At 43.2% G+C, this 18,865-nt stretch overlaps 1 protein-coding gene across 1 annotated transcript in view; it reads right to left on the reverse strand.

Moving 5' to 3' along the window:
- Positions 1 to 18,865, reverse strand: part of OTOGL (otogelin like) — a gene marked incomplete at its 3' end in the record, with an annotated part of 101,685 nt that overhangs the window by 40,681 nt on the left and 42,139 nt on the right. Inside the window, exons 19-24 of the mRNA XM_025200934.1 lie at positions 14,055 to 14,264; positions 12,719 to 12,884; positions 6,489 to 6,563; positions 5,213 to 5,265; positions 4,335 to 4,497; positions 219 to 326 (exon numbers count right to left, since the gene is read on the reverse strand). Coding sequence (XP_025056719.1) covers positions 219 to 326; positions 4,335 to 4,497; positions 5,213 to 5,265; positions 6,489 to 6,563; positions 12,719 to 12,884; positions 14,055 to 14,264 — 775 coding nt within the window. The remainder of the gene's footprint in view (positions 1 to 218; positions 327 to 4,334; positions 4,498 to 5,212; positions 5,266 to 6,488; positions 6,564 to 12,718; positions 12,885 to 14,054; positions 14,265 to 18,865) is intronic.

Below are 18,865 nucleotides of genomic sequence, written 5' to 3' on the forward strand. Positions count from 1 at the left end.
CTCCAAATGTCCACTTTACTCACTCACTCTTCCTACTTTCAAGGGTTTTGTTAGGATTTCATTGGGTGGCTTTTTCTGTTTCTTTTCTCCACTTATTCTCTTTCATGATGTTCCACCCTCTCTACATGCGTACAATTGTGTTCTACTGTAGTTAAATATGCTAACTTAAGTTAATTTTATCATTAGGCATAATGATTTAAATGATGGTAGTCACTTACCATGTATAGCAAGGTGTAGCTATCACTTCTCCTGACAGATATTCCCTGTCTTTCCAGGTACATGGACAACTATCAGGAACATAACATTTCCCTTTATGTTCTGCCATGCTTCAAAATAAAAAATTAAATAATTATTTAAAGTAAACATCCCACTACACGAGCTCAAAATTGTCTTTTACAGCAAAGGTTTTCAAATGTGTTCTGTAAAGTGCTAGCAGTCAGCTGAGCATTTATTGGAATAGACCTAACCAAGCACATTGTGCTAACTGCTTATTTCCAGCTGTGAAGCTGCATTAAAGAACAGCCAGAATATACTATATGTTTTCCTTATACTAGCCACTAGGAAAGCAATGTATGGTTGTTCTTGTGACTGGGTGAGAAGGTCATCTATATAAATGCAAACAGAAATAACCCATACAATGAACAAGGGTAAAGTTCCTTCACTTGTAGTAGCAGTCAAAAAGTTCACAAAAAGTGTACTGTTTTCCCAGTATTACTATAAGTTCTTAGGATAGACATTTATTTCCTTTCAAATAAATCATGAGACAATTTACTTCATAGGATTTTTAAAAATTAGTGTCAGGAAGGAGGTCTCAGAATAGAAGATGTGGAAAAGAATTAAAAAATGAATAGAATACTTAAAAAAAAAAAAGTTGAGGGCATAACTATTACACAATCTGAGGTATAGATCCTATTGTTCCACACCATACATATATAGATTAGAATCAACACTGGTGCCTCAAAGTTGTAGTATTGTGCATTTTCAATTGTAAGAAGAATGTTTTTTAAGTCATTTAACCCAATTGTCACTGGGGCCGTTCAATCCAGGGTCCTCAAAGGAAGACCCAATTAGATCCACTGGATACTCTTAATTAATACGTAAGGTACTGAAGCCTCGGACCTGCTCTTAGAGTGAACAAACCAGAATATTTTGCCTTAGAAAAGGTCAGGGCACAAGGCCTAACCCCATGTAGAGAGGCACTTTACTTCACAGAGAGAGAATTACCTTTTTTAAACGGTATTGCAGGCTCGCTACATATAAACTATGCATCGGGAAACCTATTAGTAACATTTTCTCTATGCAAAACGAGAAACTTCTGACCCAAATATTTTGGAGAGAACACTGTTCATTTCTAGTGGTTTAGGAACAAAATAGCTAACTGATCTATTTATGTTTGGACAACATGGTTGCTTACAGATGTAAAAAAAATCTTAAACTTGGCACACCCCCATGATGAGCCAAGCGCATGCCCCAAAAGAGGCATCGCATCAGTTGGACCTGGCTTGCCCAATGTCTGTATAGATCAGGGACTTTAGTGGGGCTTTGTTGGCACTTGTATCAAATAGCTTATTGAATCAGCTTTAGATAAAAGTGCCAAAAAGCCCTGCTGAAGCATCCAATCTATACAGACATTGCAGAGCCAGGTCCAACAAACGTGCTTCTTCTTCAGGTAAAGGGTTGTTTGTTTTTTCCACATCTGTCAGCAGCTTATAATTTAATAGCAGTAAGAGCACTAATTTAATAATTAGTTTTTTTCATATTAACAGCAAAATAAATGCCTATTCTTTCATTAAACAAACCAAGTACCATCACATTTGATCCCCTGTGATTTGATGCGAATTATGATGATGGAGAATTGTACTTCAGCTTTTCAGACTGGTCTCCTTTCATCTATTAATCAGAAAAGAAGGATCAAGTAATCTATTCTAGTTATGAAGGGTGTAATCCTATATAGGGGCTTTTAACTTTGATTTTAAATTGGGGGCGCGGGGGGTGTGTGGAAATATCATGCTAGCTTTCATAACACTGTTCAGGTGGCTTGACAGTTTCATTTGTTGCAAGTGTCATGCTGACAGCTTGTAGGGAATAACGCATTTTTAATGCTCTAAACAAGAAATTAACTATTAGTAATGGTCAAACCAGTGAGCAGCATAGATGAATCCTACGGAGAAATAGGCAGGAACAGTTAGTAAGTTCAGAGTGGTAAATGGCCAGTATTGTGCTGTGGGCAGCAGTGATGTACAGTGCAGGAAAAGTGGCTGGAGGTTCACTGCTGCTGGGGAAGATGGCCCCAGTGTTTTTGGTTTGGGGGGGGGGGGGGGGGGGGCCAACATGCAACAAGTAGCCAAAAAACCCTTAGTTTTTCCATGGCAAAAAAATGATATATCCCTCAGCAGCACCAACCAGCAGCCACTGCTTCTTTGCCATTCCTGCAGCCAGAGCTAGTGCTGCTGCAGTGAAGGTGCAGGGTATGGAGGACAGGGGACAGTAGGGCAAGGTCTGCCCCTAGCACCATTCCAGCACTTCCCTTCCCTCAGGCAGTGCCTGGGGCTCATTACATACACATTTTTGAATAGTAGTATTAAAAGAAGACTAGTGAATACTCATTGCTTCTTAGACTTTTAGGTGTGTTACAAGTTATTAGAAGATGGGGCTGGGACAAGTTCTTATGGTAGGGTAAAAATTCATACATCTGAATTTTTAATCAGAACTCCATTGGGATCTGATCTACTCACTTATGAAGTGGCTTTGCCAAACTCAATAATAAAATTCACCACTGATGTAAACAGATACCATTCTGCTGATGGAGTCGCATCAACTTACATCTATGTATTTGGCCCTTCAGACTTAAATCAACTGTGTATCATTGTGAAAGATTTGGAACGGACTTATAATTTACAAATCCCATATACTTAACTGGATTATTGCAATGCTTTCTATATACAGGATTTCCAGGAAATACACTCAAGAAAGAGTGGAGCAGTAAGAAATGAATCCTGATATATACACTTTACAGTAAACCTTTTGAGAGTCACTTCCTTTGATGTCCTGGGTGGACCCCCTGCAGAGCTAAGCAAACTGGTTTCAGGCAGCTATCCAAGCATAAAAGTGAGAGAAACAGTGGCTGGATTCAAAAGGCAGCCACTCAAGGGCAGGAAAGAGAGTTAAGGGGAACAAATAGAAAACCAGCCCCCAGAGGGCAGAAAGATATGAGATATGCCTGCCTAGTAGTCAAGTAACACAGGTATGTACATAGACCTCTTGTTTTAAAAATCCTGTTCTGTTGCGCTTTGTTCTTTTGGTTAAACAAACAACATATCTCTTTTCTTTACGAAAGCTGTTTTGTATCACTTCAATCCATCAGTCAAAGGGTCCTAAAGGAAAGACCACAGGTACCATATCTAGTCAGATGTTCTGGATAAACACAGGGTGTTCTTGGAGTTTCACCCTACATCAAAATGGGAGATGCACAAGATTCTACGTAACAGAAGACGGAGGCATAAGGTTCCTCATTAAGGGATGTATTCAAAAGAACAAGAAAATTAACATTATACACAGTAGCAGATCCAGGAGGGAGAGGGGAGTGATCTAGTCACATACACCCTTCCACTGTGCAGCTCCAGCTCCCCACAGCCCTGGACACCTGGGTCTGCTGTAGAATCTGTGCAGAAAGTGAGCTCAAACCAGGTGGGGTCAGAGGGGGAATGGAAGGTAGGAAGAAAGGCAAAGTGTGGCTGGAGATCCAAAGCTAGTGGGGAATCTTCAGGCACACCAGGCCTAGAGGAGGCTCAGAAAGAGAGACCTGCCACCACATTGCCCAGCTGATCCAGGTGCAGGAGGAGCTGTCACTTGTACACAGTGACATAAATTAAAGCACACCATATCAATTTTAATAAACCTGTTTAATTTAGTGAGGATGAAACCCCCATCATGTGTACAAGTGCCCCTAAAGGTCACTCCCAAAGGGGAGCAGCTCTGTGGGTAGCCAGTCCCTAGCCAAGGCCAACACCCCTTGGCTGGGGGGGGGCCCCGCGTGGGGGGGGGGGGGGGGGGGGGAGGGAGTCTTACCAGCCTTGGAAACTGGGGGCTTTGCAACAACCCCTGCAGCCCTAGCCACATCTGCCACACACCCTTTTACAAAATCTTAGATCCACCTATTTCATTACATTTCAGTAAGTTAACAATATGATGGTTTCAAAGCTAAAGAAGAATATTCAGGCACAGTGCTATCAAAGGAATAAAAAAAAAAAAAAGACAATACTGCAGGGCATCCCTGTAAAAGAAAATTATTCTTATCCTTCTGAATGTAACAAACACACTGAAAAGTGACTTACCCTGGGGGACAAATGCAACCACTTGCACATGGTGGGGGAGGAACACAGCTGAAGTTCATAGCAAGATTTGCACAGGAGGTCTCACAGTTCACGCCAGCTGCAGGTAAACCAGGCACTTGATATCTGCAGTCATAGTAGGTTTTTCCTTCAGGGCACACACGAACTTCAGACATAAAATGCACATTAAATAAGATCAAATGCTCTTTTACACTGAAGTTTGTTTTAGTTCACTGTTTAATTAAATAATTATTTTAAATAGTATTTTTAAATTGCAACATACATTGTTTGTGGTATGCTACTATTTAAGTAGAACTTTAAATTTTGTATTCTATGAATTACATAAAAGGTATTAAGTATGGTTAGAAGTTTCAAATTTGTCTGCCTATAAATTATATCTAAACCAAGATCTAGGGAATGATCCATTAAAAATCAACAGGAGTCTTAACTTTCACTTTGGTATGCTTTAGATAAGTCTCTTAACCGGCTCAATTTTTTTCAGGAATTCTGGAAAGTAACAAATCCTATCAGAAGTCCAATTGAAATTTAACCTCCTCAGCACCTCTGAATAATCAGACTGCTTCTTTTAAAACCAGAATATGGATTTGGGGGCCTAACCTTATATCCCTACATTTGAAAAAAGTTGGCCTGTGACTTAAAACAGAATTTTTAGAGGTACCTGTCATAAGCGACTTAGTACAATTTGCACTGTCAATAAGACTTATGCTCCTAGATCATTTAAGTCATGGTCAAATAACTTTAAATAATAGAAACTGCTGTGACAGTCATGGTATTTAGATGTCTGCAAATATGGAAAATGAATGTTCAATGGCAATCAGTTTCTCTGTGAAACTATAAAAGGAGTCAAGAATATAAATCACCTGCAGATGATGTAGCAGTTTCAGTGCATTTCATTGTTCCATTCAAACACTGGCTAGAGTAAAAAAAAGCAAACAAATAATCTTAATTCCAGAAAAAAGTCACATAACTGCTGTGCATGAAACTGTTTTTTTCTAACATTTTATAATTATGTAGAATTATAAAAAATACCCAATTTAAACAATTCCATAAGAACTGTTAAACTCCAGAAAGATAAAAAAGCTGCCCAACACTTTTTTGGAATTGAGGCAGGAACCAGGTGTTTTATGATATTGGTAATGTAATATAATAAAATCCTGTCATCTTTTTCAATTAAAGGGAATCCAGGCTATGAAATTGTTCATTAAGCAAAATTGGGAGAGAATACTCATACCTTAACAAAAACAGAAATTCAGAAAAAAAATAAAAGAATGATTTAGTCCTATTAAGAAAAAAGCCATTTGGAGCATTGTAGAGGTGATACTGCAAGAGAAGAATGAGCGGAGTTGCATTTTGGTTCACACATCAATTTAGTGGACAATTGATATGCAGTCAAAATATCTTTATTACTGAAGAGAAGCAAGGATTTTTGTGGGCGATAGCTTTTATTGGACCAACTATATGACAAGCTTTTGAAGTCAGGACATTCTTCTTCAAGTCTTGAAAATGTTATAACAAACCAAAAAGAACCCATCTCAACTCTAATAATCCCAAAGTGGATTATCAAGACTAGCAGTTTAAAATAAAAAGAAAAAGCTTTACTTATAAACCAATTGGGTTTGACTTGCAAGCTTGAAATCCTGGTCCTGACAGTTTTGCCATTAACTTTGATGAGTCCAGGACTTCACCACTGAGACACCTTAACATGGTATGTTAACCCACAAAGCATTTTTCATCCTTCGAGAGGTGGAATCACACTGGGGAGATTTCCTAAGAATTTTGTCCTGATTGGTATATTAGTACATGCAGCTCCAAGAACAATAGTGTGACCAGTTCACACATAGTTTGAGATGCTCCAGGCTTCTGTACATACAGGACTTAACTTGTGCCTGCTTTTATGTGTTCTCACATATTAACAACTTCAACAACACTAAGCTCTTGATTTGCCTTTGTAAGTCCTTTCTTAAATTAAGAATAGTTGTATTTAATATATTTTAAGATTTCCTTTTCTAACCGTGAAAATTAAAATAGGCCCTCAAGCCACTAGACCCTGATTCCGCATGGAAAACCACACAAGGACAGGATTCTCCCTGTAGAAAAACGGCTTTAGAGAGTAAGGACTGTAATACTGAAACCTACCAGGAACCTGACGGTACAGGCAGGATTTCTCCAGACTGGAAGGTTCTGCCTTTGTAATAACAACGGCAGCTAGATCTGTTAAAACAAAGTTTATGCATGTGATAATCAAAACAAAATTTATTTGTATTGGATTTCATTTATTTATCAAGTCCTTGTACATGGGCCTCATAATTCACTAATTTATATTTACAGTGCAAACTAAATTTAAATAATGACATTTTGGCCCTTTGCAAGTCATTGGAACTTTTGCCAGGATTTCACCCATATCCTGTTTTGATCTTCAAATTGTTTGTTTTTTCTGCATGCTGCAGCCTCACAAAACATATTTTCTTCCCATTTATGGAATGAACACAGCAAGATATAGTTTGGTACGGTCTGATTTCAGGGAACAGCTTTAAGAATCATTTACACGTAAGAATAGTAATAATTTTTAACAAAGGTCCATCTAGTTCACTGGCTTCTTTCTGGCATGGTAATGCCAAATGGTTCTGAAGAGGGTACAAGAACCCTGCAGAAGGCATATGAGAGATAATTATAGAATCATAGAAAATTAGGGCTGGAAGGGACCTCAGGAGGTCATCTAGTCCAACCCCCTGCTCAAAGCAGAACCATCTCCAGCTCAATCATCCCAATCAAGGCTTTGTCTAACCGGGTCTTAAAAACCTCCAAGGATGGAGATTCCACAACCTCTCTGGGTAACATGTTCCAGTGTTTACTACCCTCCTGGTGAGACAGTTTTTCCTAATATCTAACCTAAACTTCCCTTGCTATAACTAGAGACCACTGCTCCTTACTTTGTCATCTGTCACCACTGAGACTAATCTAGCTGCATCCTCTTTGGAACCACCATTCAAGTAGTTGAAAGCTGCTATTAAATCCATTTCTCTTCTGCAGACTAAATCCCAGTTCCCTCAGCCCCTCCTCATAAATCATGTCCAAGCCCCCTAACCATTTTTATTGCCCTCTGCTGGACTCTCTCCAATTTGTCCACATCCTTTCTATAGCTGGGGGGAGTGGGGGAGGCAACACTGAACACAATACTTCAGATATGTCTCTGCATATACTCCAGTGCAGAATAGAGGGGAATAATCACTTCCCTTGACCTGCTGGCAACACTCCTACCAGTGAAACCCAGTATGCCATTAGCCTTCTTGGCAACAAAGGCATACTGTTGGCTCATATTCTGCTTATTGTCCACTGTAACCCCCAGGTCCTTTTCTGCAAAGCTGCTGCCCAGCCAGTCAGCGCGCCCGCCCCCAACTGGTACATAGGATTGTTCTGTCCTAAATGCAGGACTTTACACTTGTCCTTACTGAACTTCATGAGATTTTTTTTGGTCTAATCCTCCAATTTCTCTAGGTCTCTCTGAATCCTAATCCTACCCTCAAGCATATCTACTACTGCCCACAGCTTGGTGTCATCTGCAAACTTGCTGAGGGTGCACTCTATGCCATCTTCCAGGTCATTGATGAAGATATTGAACAAAACTGGGACCAAGAACGACCCCTGGGGCACTCCACCTGATACCAGCTGCCAACTAGACATCAAACCATTGACTACTGGCCTCTGAGCCTGATGATCCAGCCAGTTTTCCATCCACCTTACAGATCATTCATTGAACCCGTACTCCCTTAGCTTGCTTGCACTGTAGTAGACTGTATCAAAAGGTTTGCTGAAGTCAAGGTACACCACCATCCACTCGTCTCCCCACATCCACAGAACCAGTCATCTCATCATAGAAAGCAACCAGGTTGGTCAGGCATGACTTGCCCTTGGTGAATCCATGCTGACTGTTCCTAATCACTTTCTTCTCCAAATGATTAGAAATGGATTACCTAAAGAATCTGTCCCTATAGTCATCCACCAACACTCCTCCACAGTTGAGGACAATTGTCTTCCATGATTGCTTTGTCTGTGGATCTGAAGATGGCTGATGAAGCTGATCCAGGATCAGGCTCTGCTGCAATTTGAGCACATATTCCTGTGTGGAGTGGGCGGCTCTAAATTCTTGATTCATGCCACGACATGCTGGTTCTGTAGCTCCCACTTCTCCATCTCCTGTTATCATCAAGAGGTTTCAAATTACTGAGATCTTTGCAGCAGACTCTGACTCCACTTGGAGGGGGGGGGATTGCAGGGGTCCTGAATGATAGTGTCCCATGAGTTGATGTTGATGTTACATTTTTTCCAAGCTGGCCTTCAGGATGTTTCTGAAGGGCTTTTTCTGCTCTTCTCTTGAGGGTATGCCTCAACTGAGCTAGAGGAATAAAACTTGCTTTGGAAGACTAAAGTCGGACATCTGGATAACGTGACCAGCACAGCAAAGTTGATATCGGATGATCATTGCCTTGATGCCCATGGTGCTTGCTTGTGAGAGAAAGCTAATGTTGAGTCTGATATTGCAATCTTCAAATGCCTGTTCTCAGGTGTCCAAAGACTGCACTTGCACTTGTAAGGCAATGCTGGATTTCTTCATCGATGTCAGCCTTCTGAGAGAGATGGCTTCTGAGGTGCAGAAAATATTCAGCATTCTTCAGAGTCCCACTGCAAACCTGAATTACCAGAGCTGGGGATTGCTCAGTAAGAGCTTGTTGATGGAGTGCCTTAGTCTTCTGAATGTTATGTGTCAGTCCCATTTTCTTGAATGCCTTGGTAAAGACATTAACAATTGCCTGAAGGCAGTAGCAGATTAACATTTATTAGGACCCTGGGCAAATAAAAAATTGAAGGCCCCCCCACCAGGTTTCCTCTGTGCTCACCAAGGAGCTGCTGCTGGGCCCGATGTGGCCCAGCCCCTCCACCAGGCAGGTGTCAAGCAACCAGGGCTGCAGTCCCCCAGCACTGTGAGATTGGTCAGGGCCAGGGCATGGGCTCCATGCCACCCATAGCTGCCTGCCCGCCCTTCTGCTGGCCCTGGCTCAGCAGTGCTCATTCCAGCAGCCACCCACAGACTGTAGAGAGCAGAAGTAGGGCCACCCATAGGGTCTCCTAGCAACAGATGGCCCCAGGGAGCCACCACAACCCATACAGAGTCCTATGCCCGTCCCCTAGCCTCTGGTCCTGCCCCAGCTGGGGGGAAGGAGGCACACACTGCCTGCCCCAGATGCCTGTGGCCAGGATGCCTGTCTGGGTCAAGCTGCCCCTGGGCCTATGCATTAATCCACCCCTGCTTCTGAGTGAACACACACTACGGCACCATCAGCATACTGGAGTTCGATGCCTGAGGTTGGGGATGGTCTTGATTTTAGCTCAGAGTCAGCTGAGATTAAACAACTTGCCATCCATTCAATAGTTTAGCTCCACTCCAACTGGAAGCTTGTTGGTGGTCAGATGTACCATCATGGTAAAGAGTATTGAGAAGAGGGGTGGAGTGATGACACAGCCTTGCTTAACTCCCGTCCTAACCTCAAAGGGATCTGTGATAGATCTGTTACTGAGAGCCACTGCTCACATACTGTCAAGGAGCAGACAAGATGAATTTTGCCAGTGACGAATTTGCGTGGGCAGCCATACTTCAGATGGATTCTTCACAGTGATTCTTGGTTGATAGAGATGAAAACTTTCATGTAGTCAAAGAAAACCATGTAGAGAGTTTTCTATTGTTACCAGCATTTTTCCTGCAGCTGGCAGGTAAGCAGTGAAGATCATGTCAGTTGTGCCTCTTGATGCCCAAAACCCACAATGAAATTCCAGGAGGAGTTCTTTGCAAGTGAAAGGAGACTGTTCAGAAGGGTTTTTGCAATGATCTTTCTGTGGTGGACAGCAAGGTGATCCTTCTATAGCTTCCACAGTTGGTCTTGTCTCTTTTCTAGAAGATTGTCACAATCATGTTATCCCTAAGGTCATTTGGGATTTCATCATTCCAGATCATTAAGATGAGGGCATGGAGCTCTGATTGAGCGCCTCTCCCCCTGGGCTTGAATATTTCAATGAGGATTCCAACAGTTCTGGATGCTTTGTAATTCTTCTTCTGCTTAATGGCTTTCCTAACCTTATCAAGAGTTAGAGGGATTCCAAAATCGTCTCTGACTGGGTGTTGTAGGATGGAGTTGAGAGCACTCTCATCAGCAAGAGAGTATCAACAAAGAAGGTCTTCAAAATGCTCCTTCCAACAGGTATTGAGACCCTTTCCTTGATTAGATCTCTTCCATTCTTAGATCTGAAAGAGCTTGTTCGCCGAGTGCTTATGCTCAGACAGAAGATGGCTTTGGTGGCATTGGAAAAACCATGCATAGCATAGATATCGAGATGTTGAATCTCCTTCATCTTGTCTTCCTGCCATCTGTTCTTCATATCACAGCCTCGGTCAGAGGAATATTAAGGTTTATAAGTCCCCTGGGCAATCAAAATTGGAGGTCTCCTCCCTCTGTGGGGGCTGGACAGGTGGGGGGGGGGACCCCTCCCCTCCTGGTGCTGCCTCTGCCAAGGGCCGAGCGGGCCTCCATGCCCCATGGGGGAGGCTGGGTGGACCCAGCTGGGCTGGGGGTAGGAAGTACATGTCCACCTCTCCTCCCTGCCTGTCCACCCCTGCCCCCATGGCTAGAGCAGAGTCCAACAGGGTGAGGGTGGATGAGGGCTGCCTACTGCCAACTCAGGTCTCTCCACCCTGCTGCTTTTGCCTGGGGGCACCCTCACTCCCTGCCATGCACATGGACACACATGCACGCATGCACGCACACACTCCCTACCATGAACACACACACATTCTCTGGACATGGACACACAGATGCAAAGACACTCTGCCTGCCACGAACACACACACACTTTCCCCTCACAGGACCTCCCCCCTCTGCCCCAGCCAATCCTTCTCAGGGCATTTCTTCTCCCCACTGCACCATGCCCCCAGGCCCAAGCAGGGGGGTGGCAGGCATTCATTTTGGTGGGCATGGCCAGGCCATGGCCAAGCGAGTGGATCCATGTGCTGTACTCAGTAAACTACTTCTGGTAGCATAGCACCGTGACCTGCCACACCCCAAGCAGGACCCTTTGCAGGCTAGACTGCTGCCCACCTACAAGGGGAAAACTGCCGTTTCCAAGGAAACCCAGGCAGGGCGGGGGCGGGGGGAGGGGAACGACCCAGGCATCCAGGGGCCAGCAATTGGCAGGGTTCCCTGGACCCGGACCTCACTGACCTGTGCATTAATATACCTATGGCCTTGACTTGTTGGTGATTCAATTTCTTTGCTTGGAGTTGATGTCATTCTGCTAAGCACAAAAAGCCTTGGATCAACTCTTAGATCAACTCAATCAGCTCTTGGAACTCCCCATCATTCTCAAGCCAGTCTTGATGTTTCTGGTAGAGAACAAAAGTGTCTTTTCACAGGTGCTGCTGATGGTGAACTTGAATGCTCCCCGAGTGCTACTGATGTTCTCTCATTGTTGTTGTGTGGGAGTTTTTTGTTGAGGCAGTGGTAGAAGAGGTCTCACTTGATTGGGTCCTTGAGTTCCTCAAACTTGATCTTTTGTCTGCATTGCTTCTGTTGCAGCCATCATTTGGGAGCCAGTTTGTCCCTGGAGTATGTTTCATCTTTATCTCTAACAGTAAAGATTCTGGTAAAGCCCTGATGTACAAGGTTTATTTTCCTTTCCAAACTGTTTATCAGTAACTACAATTCTGGGTATATCCAATATCCATATAAACAGCAGATGACCTCCTATAGCAATGTATCCCACAGCCTACTTACATATTGTGTGTAAAAGTATATATGATTGTAGACTGCAAATTCTCCATCTCTTAATCAAACTCAAGTCCCCTAGTCTTTATTATAAGAAAATATTTCTGACCGATTTTATATACTTGACATATTTCTATCATGATCCTTTTCATTTGTGTCTTCCCAAAGATAAGGAATCACACTTTTTCTTATATTTCATATACAAGGTTTCTTATTTGCCACCTCCCCTTTCTAGCACTTTCTAAAAAAGTTGAACCACCTCCAGCAAGTTCTTTTTTGAGACTTTTTGATGAGGGAGGCTAGATTCAGATGAACCTTTGGATCTTGAACCGTTTTTGCACACAGTATTTGAGGCAAGGCTATACTATTAAGGCACATAAAGGTATTATTTTTAATATTGTTAAATATTTATATTATATTATATTTTAATATTAAAAAATAATTTTATTAAAATATTATGCAACCTAACATCTCCATATGAGCTACAACAGAAAGTCATATTTCAAAGACATACAGACATTTAGAGTGTACAATTTACAATTTAAAGTGACTCACAGTGGCACACAGAACTTGACTGACTCTTCAAAGTACTTCCCATCAGGACAATTACATCCTTCAGCACATTCAGGTCCACAGACATTCAGGGCAGAAAGGGAAGCACAGGAGTGTTCACAGGTAGAGGAACAATGGTGATACACCATGCCACTGTTACATACTACAGCTGGGAGAAGAACACATTAAAATGTTGAATTGAAATAATATCACTGACAAACATAAAACAGTATGAAATAACCAAGCGAGATATAATCTCCCATATTTCCCAAAGAGTTATGCCAAGCTCTGCCCACAAGATTCTTAGGTAAAACAAAAAATTTCAGATTACAGTCATGTTAAGAAAATACTTTGCTTTACAATTCTTGAAGTTTTAAATTATTAAATGCAAGATGTTTCTTTGAATTGCTGATACTTTTCCATGTTTTTCCTTTTAGTATAAAGTATTTTCAATGTATTTCTAATAACTGAGGTTTCCATGACATAAAAGAGAGTCCAGTGGTTTAGGCATCAAGCCAGGATTTGCGAGATCTGGATTCAACTCCCTGTTCTGCCCCTAAATTCTTATGTAATCCAAGGCAAGTCTCTTTTCTGTGCTTCTCTGAGATTTATGGGCTCTTCTGTGCTCCAATTCTTCATTTTTAAAACAAAAGTATTAAGGGACAGAGACAAGAAATTACAATTTATATCCTTAGATCTTTTACGTGCCAGGGGGTATATGCACCAAACAGAGGAAAATTTAAAGGGTAGAATGAAAATAAAAGAAGAATGAAAGGTGAAAAGCAGGAAAGGTAATCTATTTTTCTCTTATTTTCTAAAACTTCCAAAACAACTTTGCTCAAATTATTTCAGGAGAAAAAACCTCCTTGGCTTGCATTTAAAAACCTTCAAATTCAGTACTTTTAGTAACTGTTCTTCTATTCAGTACCTGAATTATGGGGTCAGTTATTGTAGCTGTACTAAAATCAGCAAGTTTTTCATACTGTGTAGTAACTCTCCCACAGCAAGACTTGACATTCCCGGCAATGCAGCTGATATTGTGTGTATTCACTTTGTATAAAATCAGATTTTTTAACTGTGGTCCTCTAATCAATAGCAGTCCAAAAAGCCATAGTAAGTTGTTCACAGATCATACCACCCCCCAACTTTCCATTACAAACGGAATTAAGGAATAGAGGGTAAATAGTGGCCTGCTGGTCCAAAACATATGGGACAACCACTGTGTTTCATCCAAACACGGTGGTTAATACAAACTAAAACAAATCTGTGCTTTATACAACTATCATCCTTATTGAATTCACATTTCTAAAATTAATCAAGTTCTACAATTGTTACTCACCACAGGATGAAATATGAGTTCGGAAATCAACAGTAATTCCATGTTTGCCACAGATATAGGCATAATGTGCAAGTGCGTTACACAAACAGCTGCTTCCACATTTACATGCATCAAAACGGCACAGTTGGTAGTATAATCCTGGGTTTACATAGGCACGACATGGAGCAAAAAGTTCTTGATTGATGATATCACAAAGGGATGCATACCCAACTGAAAAAGGCAACATTTTATTTTTAGCAGCATCTTAAATATATCTGTTGCCAAATAAAAATAATATAAAAATATGCCTGGTCATACAATTATGCAATAAAAGCTTCTGCCCAAAGTAGTTACATAAAAGAATGAAATTTTTGCAATGTCAGATTTAAATTACAATACCAGTAAATTTCCCTTAGATAAACAAAGCTAAATAAATATCTATGCTTCCCTATAATCACATCAAGAAAGCATGTAAATGAAAATAGAATATATTTCAAGTAAAATGATCAAGGAAAATCTTTGAGAATTTTGCACTTCTGCACAATCGATACTGTATTCAGTCTTACTGCCTGCAATGGCCAATCCTTTCTGGCATGCAGGCTCTAAATATATTACAAATTAGAGCACTGAGATACAAGTATACCAAAGTCACTGCTCTCTCTACATGTCCCGTTGGGTTTCCTAGGGTTGCTGATTGTTTTCTAGCCAGTTCATTGTCCTTCTTACCTGGCACAAAATACTCCATTATTTTTGCTCTGATATTGGGCCCATTTCTTGCCTTGGCCATTTTATCTTATGGCATTAACAGAAGCAGCGGATTGCATGCTTGGCTGTTGCATGATGAAATAGCTGCTATGTGGATGGTTTCTTCATAGATTCATAGATGTAGGGTCGGAAGGGATCTTCTAGTCCGATCCCCTGCCCTGGGCAGGAGAAAAAACTGGGCTCAAATGACCCCAGCCGGATAAAAATCAAGCCTCCTCTTAAAGACCCCCAAGGTAGGAGCCAGCACCACTTCCCTTGGAAGTTGGTTCCAGATCCTAGCTGCCCAGACTGTGAAGTAGTGCCTTCTAATGTCTAGTCTAAACCTACTCTCTAAAAACTTATGGTCGTTATTCCTTGTTACTCCGGGAGGCACTCGGGGGAACAAGGTCTCTCCCAATCCTTGCTGGTCCCCCCTAGGAAGTTTATAGATGGCCACCAGGTCCCCCCTTAGCCTTCTCTTGCGAAGGCTGAACAGGTTCAGGTCCCGTAGCCTTTCCTCATAGGGTCTGCCCTGCTGTTCCTGGATCATGCGAGTGGCCCTCCTTTGGACCCTCTCAATGCTGTCCACATCCCTCCTAAAGTGCAGTGCCCAGAACTGGATGCAGTACTCCAGCTGTGGCCTGACCAGTGTCGCATAGAGGGGGAAGATCACCTCCTTGGCCCTGCTTGTGATGCATCTGTGGATGCACGACAAGGTACGGTTAGCCCTACTGACCATGTCCTCGCATTGTCGGCCCATGTTCATCTTGGAGTCAATAATGACTCCAAGATCTCTTTCTGCCACCGTGCTTTCAAGAAGGGAGTTCCCCAGCCTGTAGGTATGCTGCTGGTTCCTACTGCCTAAGTGCAGCACCCTGCACTTGTCAGTATTGAATCCCATCCTATTTTCATTCACCCACCCCTATAACCTGTCCAGGTCCAGTTGTATCCTGTCCCTCAGTAAGACCCCTCAGTCAATTTGCAATCCATCTGACTGTGTAGGCATCAATGCCACAGTTGCCTAGCTTTTAATGAGAATGGGGTGGGAGACAGTGTCAAAGGCCTTCCTGAAGTCCAGAAAGACTCCATCCACTGCAACACCTGTGTCCAGTGATTTTGTGACCTGAACTTAGAAGGCAATCCGGTTGGTCTGACAGGACCTGCCCCTAATGCAACCATGCTGGTTGCCCTTGAGCATCATCCCCGCTGCTGGCCCATCACAGATGTGCTCCTTGATAATCTTCTCAAAGAACTTCCCCGGGATTGAAGTAAGACTAACAGGCCTATAGTTGCCCGGGTCCTCCCTCTTCCCTTTTTTAAAGATGGGGACCACATTGGCCTTCTTCCAGTCATCCGGCACCTGGCCAGAGCACCACAAGTGCTCGTAAAGCCATGCCAAGGGCCCCGCGATAACCCCTGCCAATTCCCTAAACTCCCTGGGGTGGAGAGCATCTGAACCTGCTGATCTGAACATGTCCAGCCCCTCCAGAAGTTCTCTAACCCGGTCCTCCCTGACCCTAGGCCTGGCGGAGTTTCTCCTGAGTCTATCCTGAATCTCGGTAGGGGAGTCCGATCCCTGCACAAGAAAATGGAGGCAAAGAAATTGTTAAAGAGGTCTGCTTTCTCCTCTGGTGCAACCACCAGATTGCCAAACATAACCTGCAGGGGCCCCACATTACCCGGTGCCTTCTTCATGCTCCCTGTGTATTTAAAAAAAGGACTTTTTATTATCCTTGATGCTAGCCCTATTTCCGTATCTGCCTTAGCTTTCCTAACAGCCCCGCTACAGACCTGAGCGGTGGAGGTATATTCCCCTTTGGTGATAGTCCCTCCCTTTCACTGGGTGTACATCTCCTTTTTGGCAATCAGGCATTCCCAAATGCCCTTGGTGAGCCAGGGGGGCTTTTGGGCACTCTTGCCCCCTTTGCTTCTCATTGGCATTGTCACCGCTTGGGCTCTGAGTATCGTCTCCTTAAGGAACGACCACTCATCTTGGGCACCCAATTCCACTACTCTCCAGGACCCCAGCTCTTCCTGCTCTTTCCTTCTACCTTTTTCCACATGAAAAGCTCCTTGTTTTCCAAACCCTCCATTTGTTTCCCCCAGAGCTGCCAAGAAAACCCAGTGCATATTCATCTTCCTCTTTTTAACCCACTACCCATGATCTGGCAGCCTCATCAACTAACATGCTGGGTTCTGCATCAGGTGATTGACTACAACTGTCACAATGCATCATACATCCTTAGTGCTTCCTTGTATAAAGTGTTCAGCTGTCTAGTATGTCATGGACTCAAGTTTTAGAACCATGTTCCTGCATCAATAATGAATTCCTGAAACAAGACTTCTGTCCTGAATTTGGAAACCTGATCCTTAACTGGCCATCCCTATGACATGCTGTCATGAAACCTCCCTTCTGGGAGGCAGGGCTAATTAGCTCACCTGTAGCACCACAGGCAGTCACACTAACAGTAACAAAGTGTGTTGTCAACTACTTCTGGGTATGGCAATTTATGGAGGGTCCAAAACTGCTGCCCAAAACTGGCTACTTCATGTCTACGTGAGATAGATTGGCCTTGACAGCAGGGAGGGGTGGAGCACTATTTCAAGCAGACCAGAGGAAAGAAGAGGGAATCCTGGGGAAAATGACTACATGCATTCCCTAAACTGGCCCCACACCTTTCTAGTGGCAACAGGCTTTCCATTCTCCAACCATCATACTCTAGAACAGGCATCAGCAACCTTTCAGTAACAGAAGGCCAAATCAAACATAGATCAGCCATGAAAAAGGCCAGAGTGTATAATTTATTATGGGGTTGATCTCCAACAGCGATATGACAGTGGGTGACTCCTTCACAAAACACAAGTATAAGGACTGCTTGATTTGTGCCAAGTCCTTGCAGTTTCTCAGCAGTGGGAAAGACTAATGGTGCACCAACTAGAGCAATCCTACTTCCCCTGAACACTCTAGGACAGGGGTGGCCAACCTGCAGCTCTGGGGCCACATGTGGCTCGTCAGAAGTTAATATGCATCTCCTTGAATCTTTAGGTGTGTCCAAATGGAAGATGGTTACCATGTGCTTGTGCAAAGATTCAAGGAGACGCATATTAACTTCTGAAGCGCCGCATATGGCTCCGGAACCACAGGTTGGCCACCCCTGCTCTAGGGCAACAGTCCTCAGCCTTGCACACTCACAGGGAGGTGGGGCATAGCGCCCTTGCCCATACATTGATTGAAGGCAGGTCCCACTCTGTACCCCAAGCCCCAGCAAAACAGGTTCCTACCCACAAAGCATCCCCACCAGCTGCCATCTAGCAAGCACAGCCTTATATGAATAATTACTTGACTACTCCATCAGTCCCTGTCTGGTCAGGGACATGCCAGAGCCCCTGTTCCAGATCCTGCCGTTACAGTTGCTCCCAGCATGTGACCCAGCAAGCTTTGGGACACACCAGACTGTGAGGAGCATCCTGAAGTGCAGCACACTGCCAGACATAAGAAGGAGCTGCAGGCATGTAGTCTGTTCTGCACCACGTTCTGGGCAGCACCTGCAGCAGGAGGCACTGGGACAGAAACTGCAGTTCCCCCATGCATCCCAAAGCTATTTTATGCCATGTGCCAGGCTGCCCAAGGACATGCTGACACCTTTGACCCAGTCACTTCCACTACAACTGCTGCCCAAGATGTGGTGCAGAACAGACCCTGCTGCTGCCACAGCTTCTCCACATGTCCAAAAGCACAGCGAGCTTCAGGATGCTTCTTGCAATTTGTGGGGTGCAGAAACTTGGTGGGTCACATGCTGGGACACTCATTGCCAACCCCTACTCTAGACCCTGGTGGCATAAAATACCTTAAGACTCTAGTTAGTCCTAAGGGTTAAAGCATACTCAGGTACCATCTTGGAGTCTTTATACAGGGCTAAGTCCCACTGGTTTCAATGGAGGTAAAGTCAGCTACAACCTACACCCCTGTAAGTCTGACTATAGGCTTTCAGGTTATGTCCAAAACACAAAAAACATTTAAGGCCAAATTCTATCCATGGATGTGCGCACAATTTACTAAAAGGTCTGTGGATCTGTTACAGGTTGGA

Source organism: Alligator sinensis, unplaced genomic scaffold (genome assembly GCF_000455745.1).
Source record: "Alligator sinensis unplaced genomic scaffold, ASM45574v1 scaffold465_1, whole genome shotgun sequence".
Lineage (NCBI taxonomy): Eukaryota > Metazoa > Chordata > Crocodylia > Alligatoridae > Alligator > Alligator sinensis.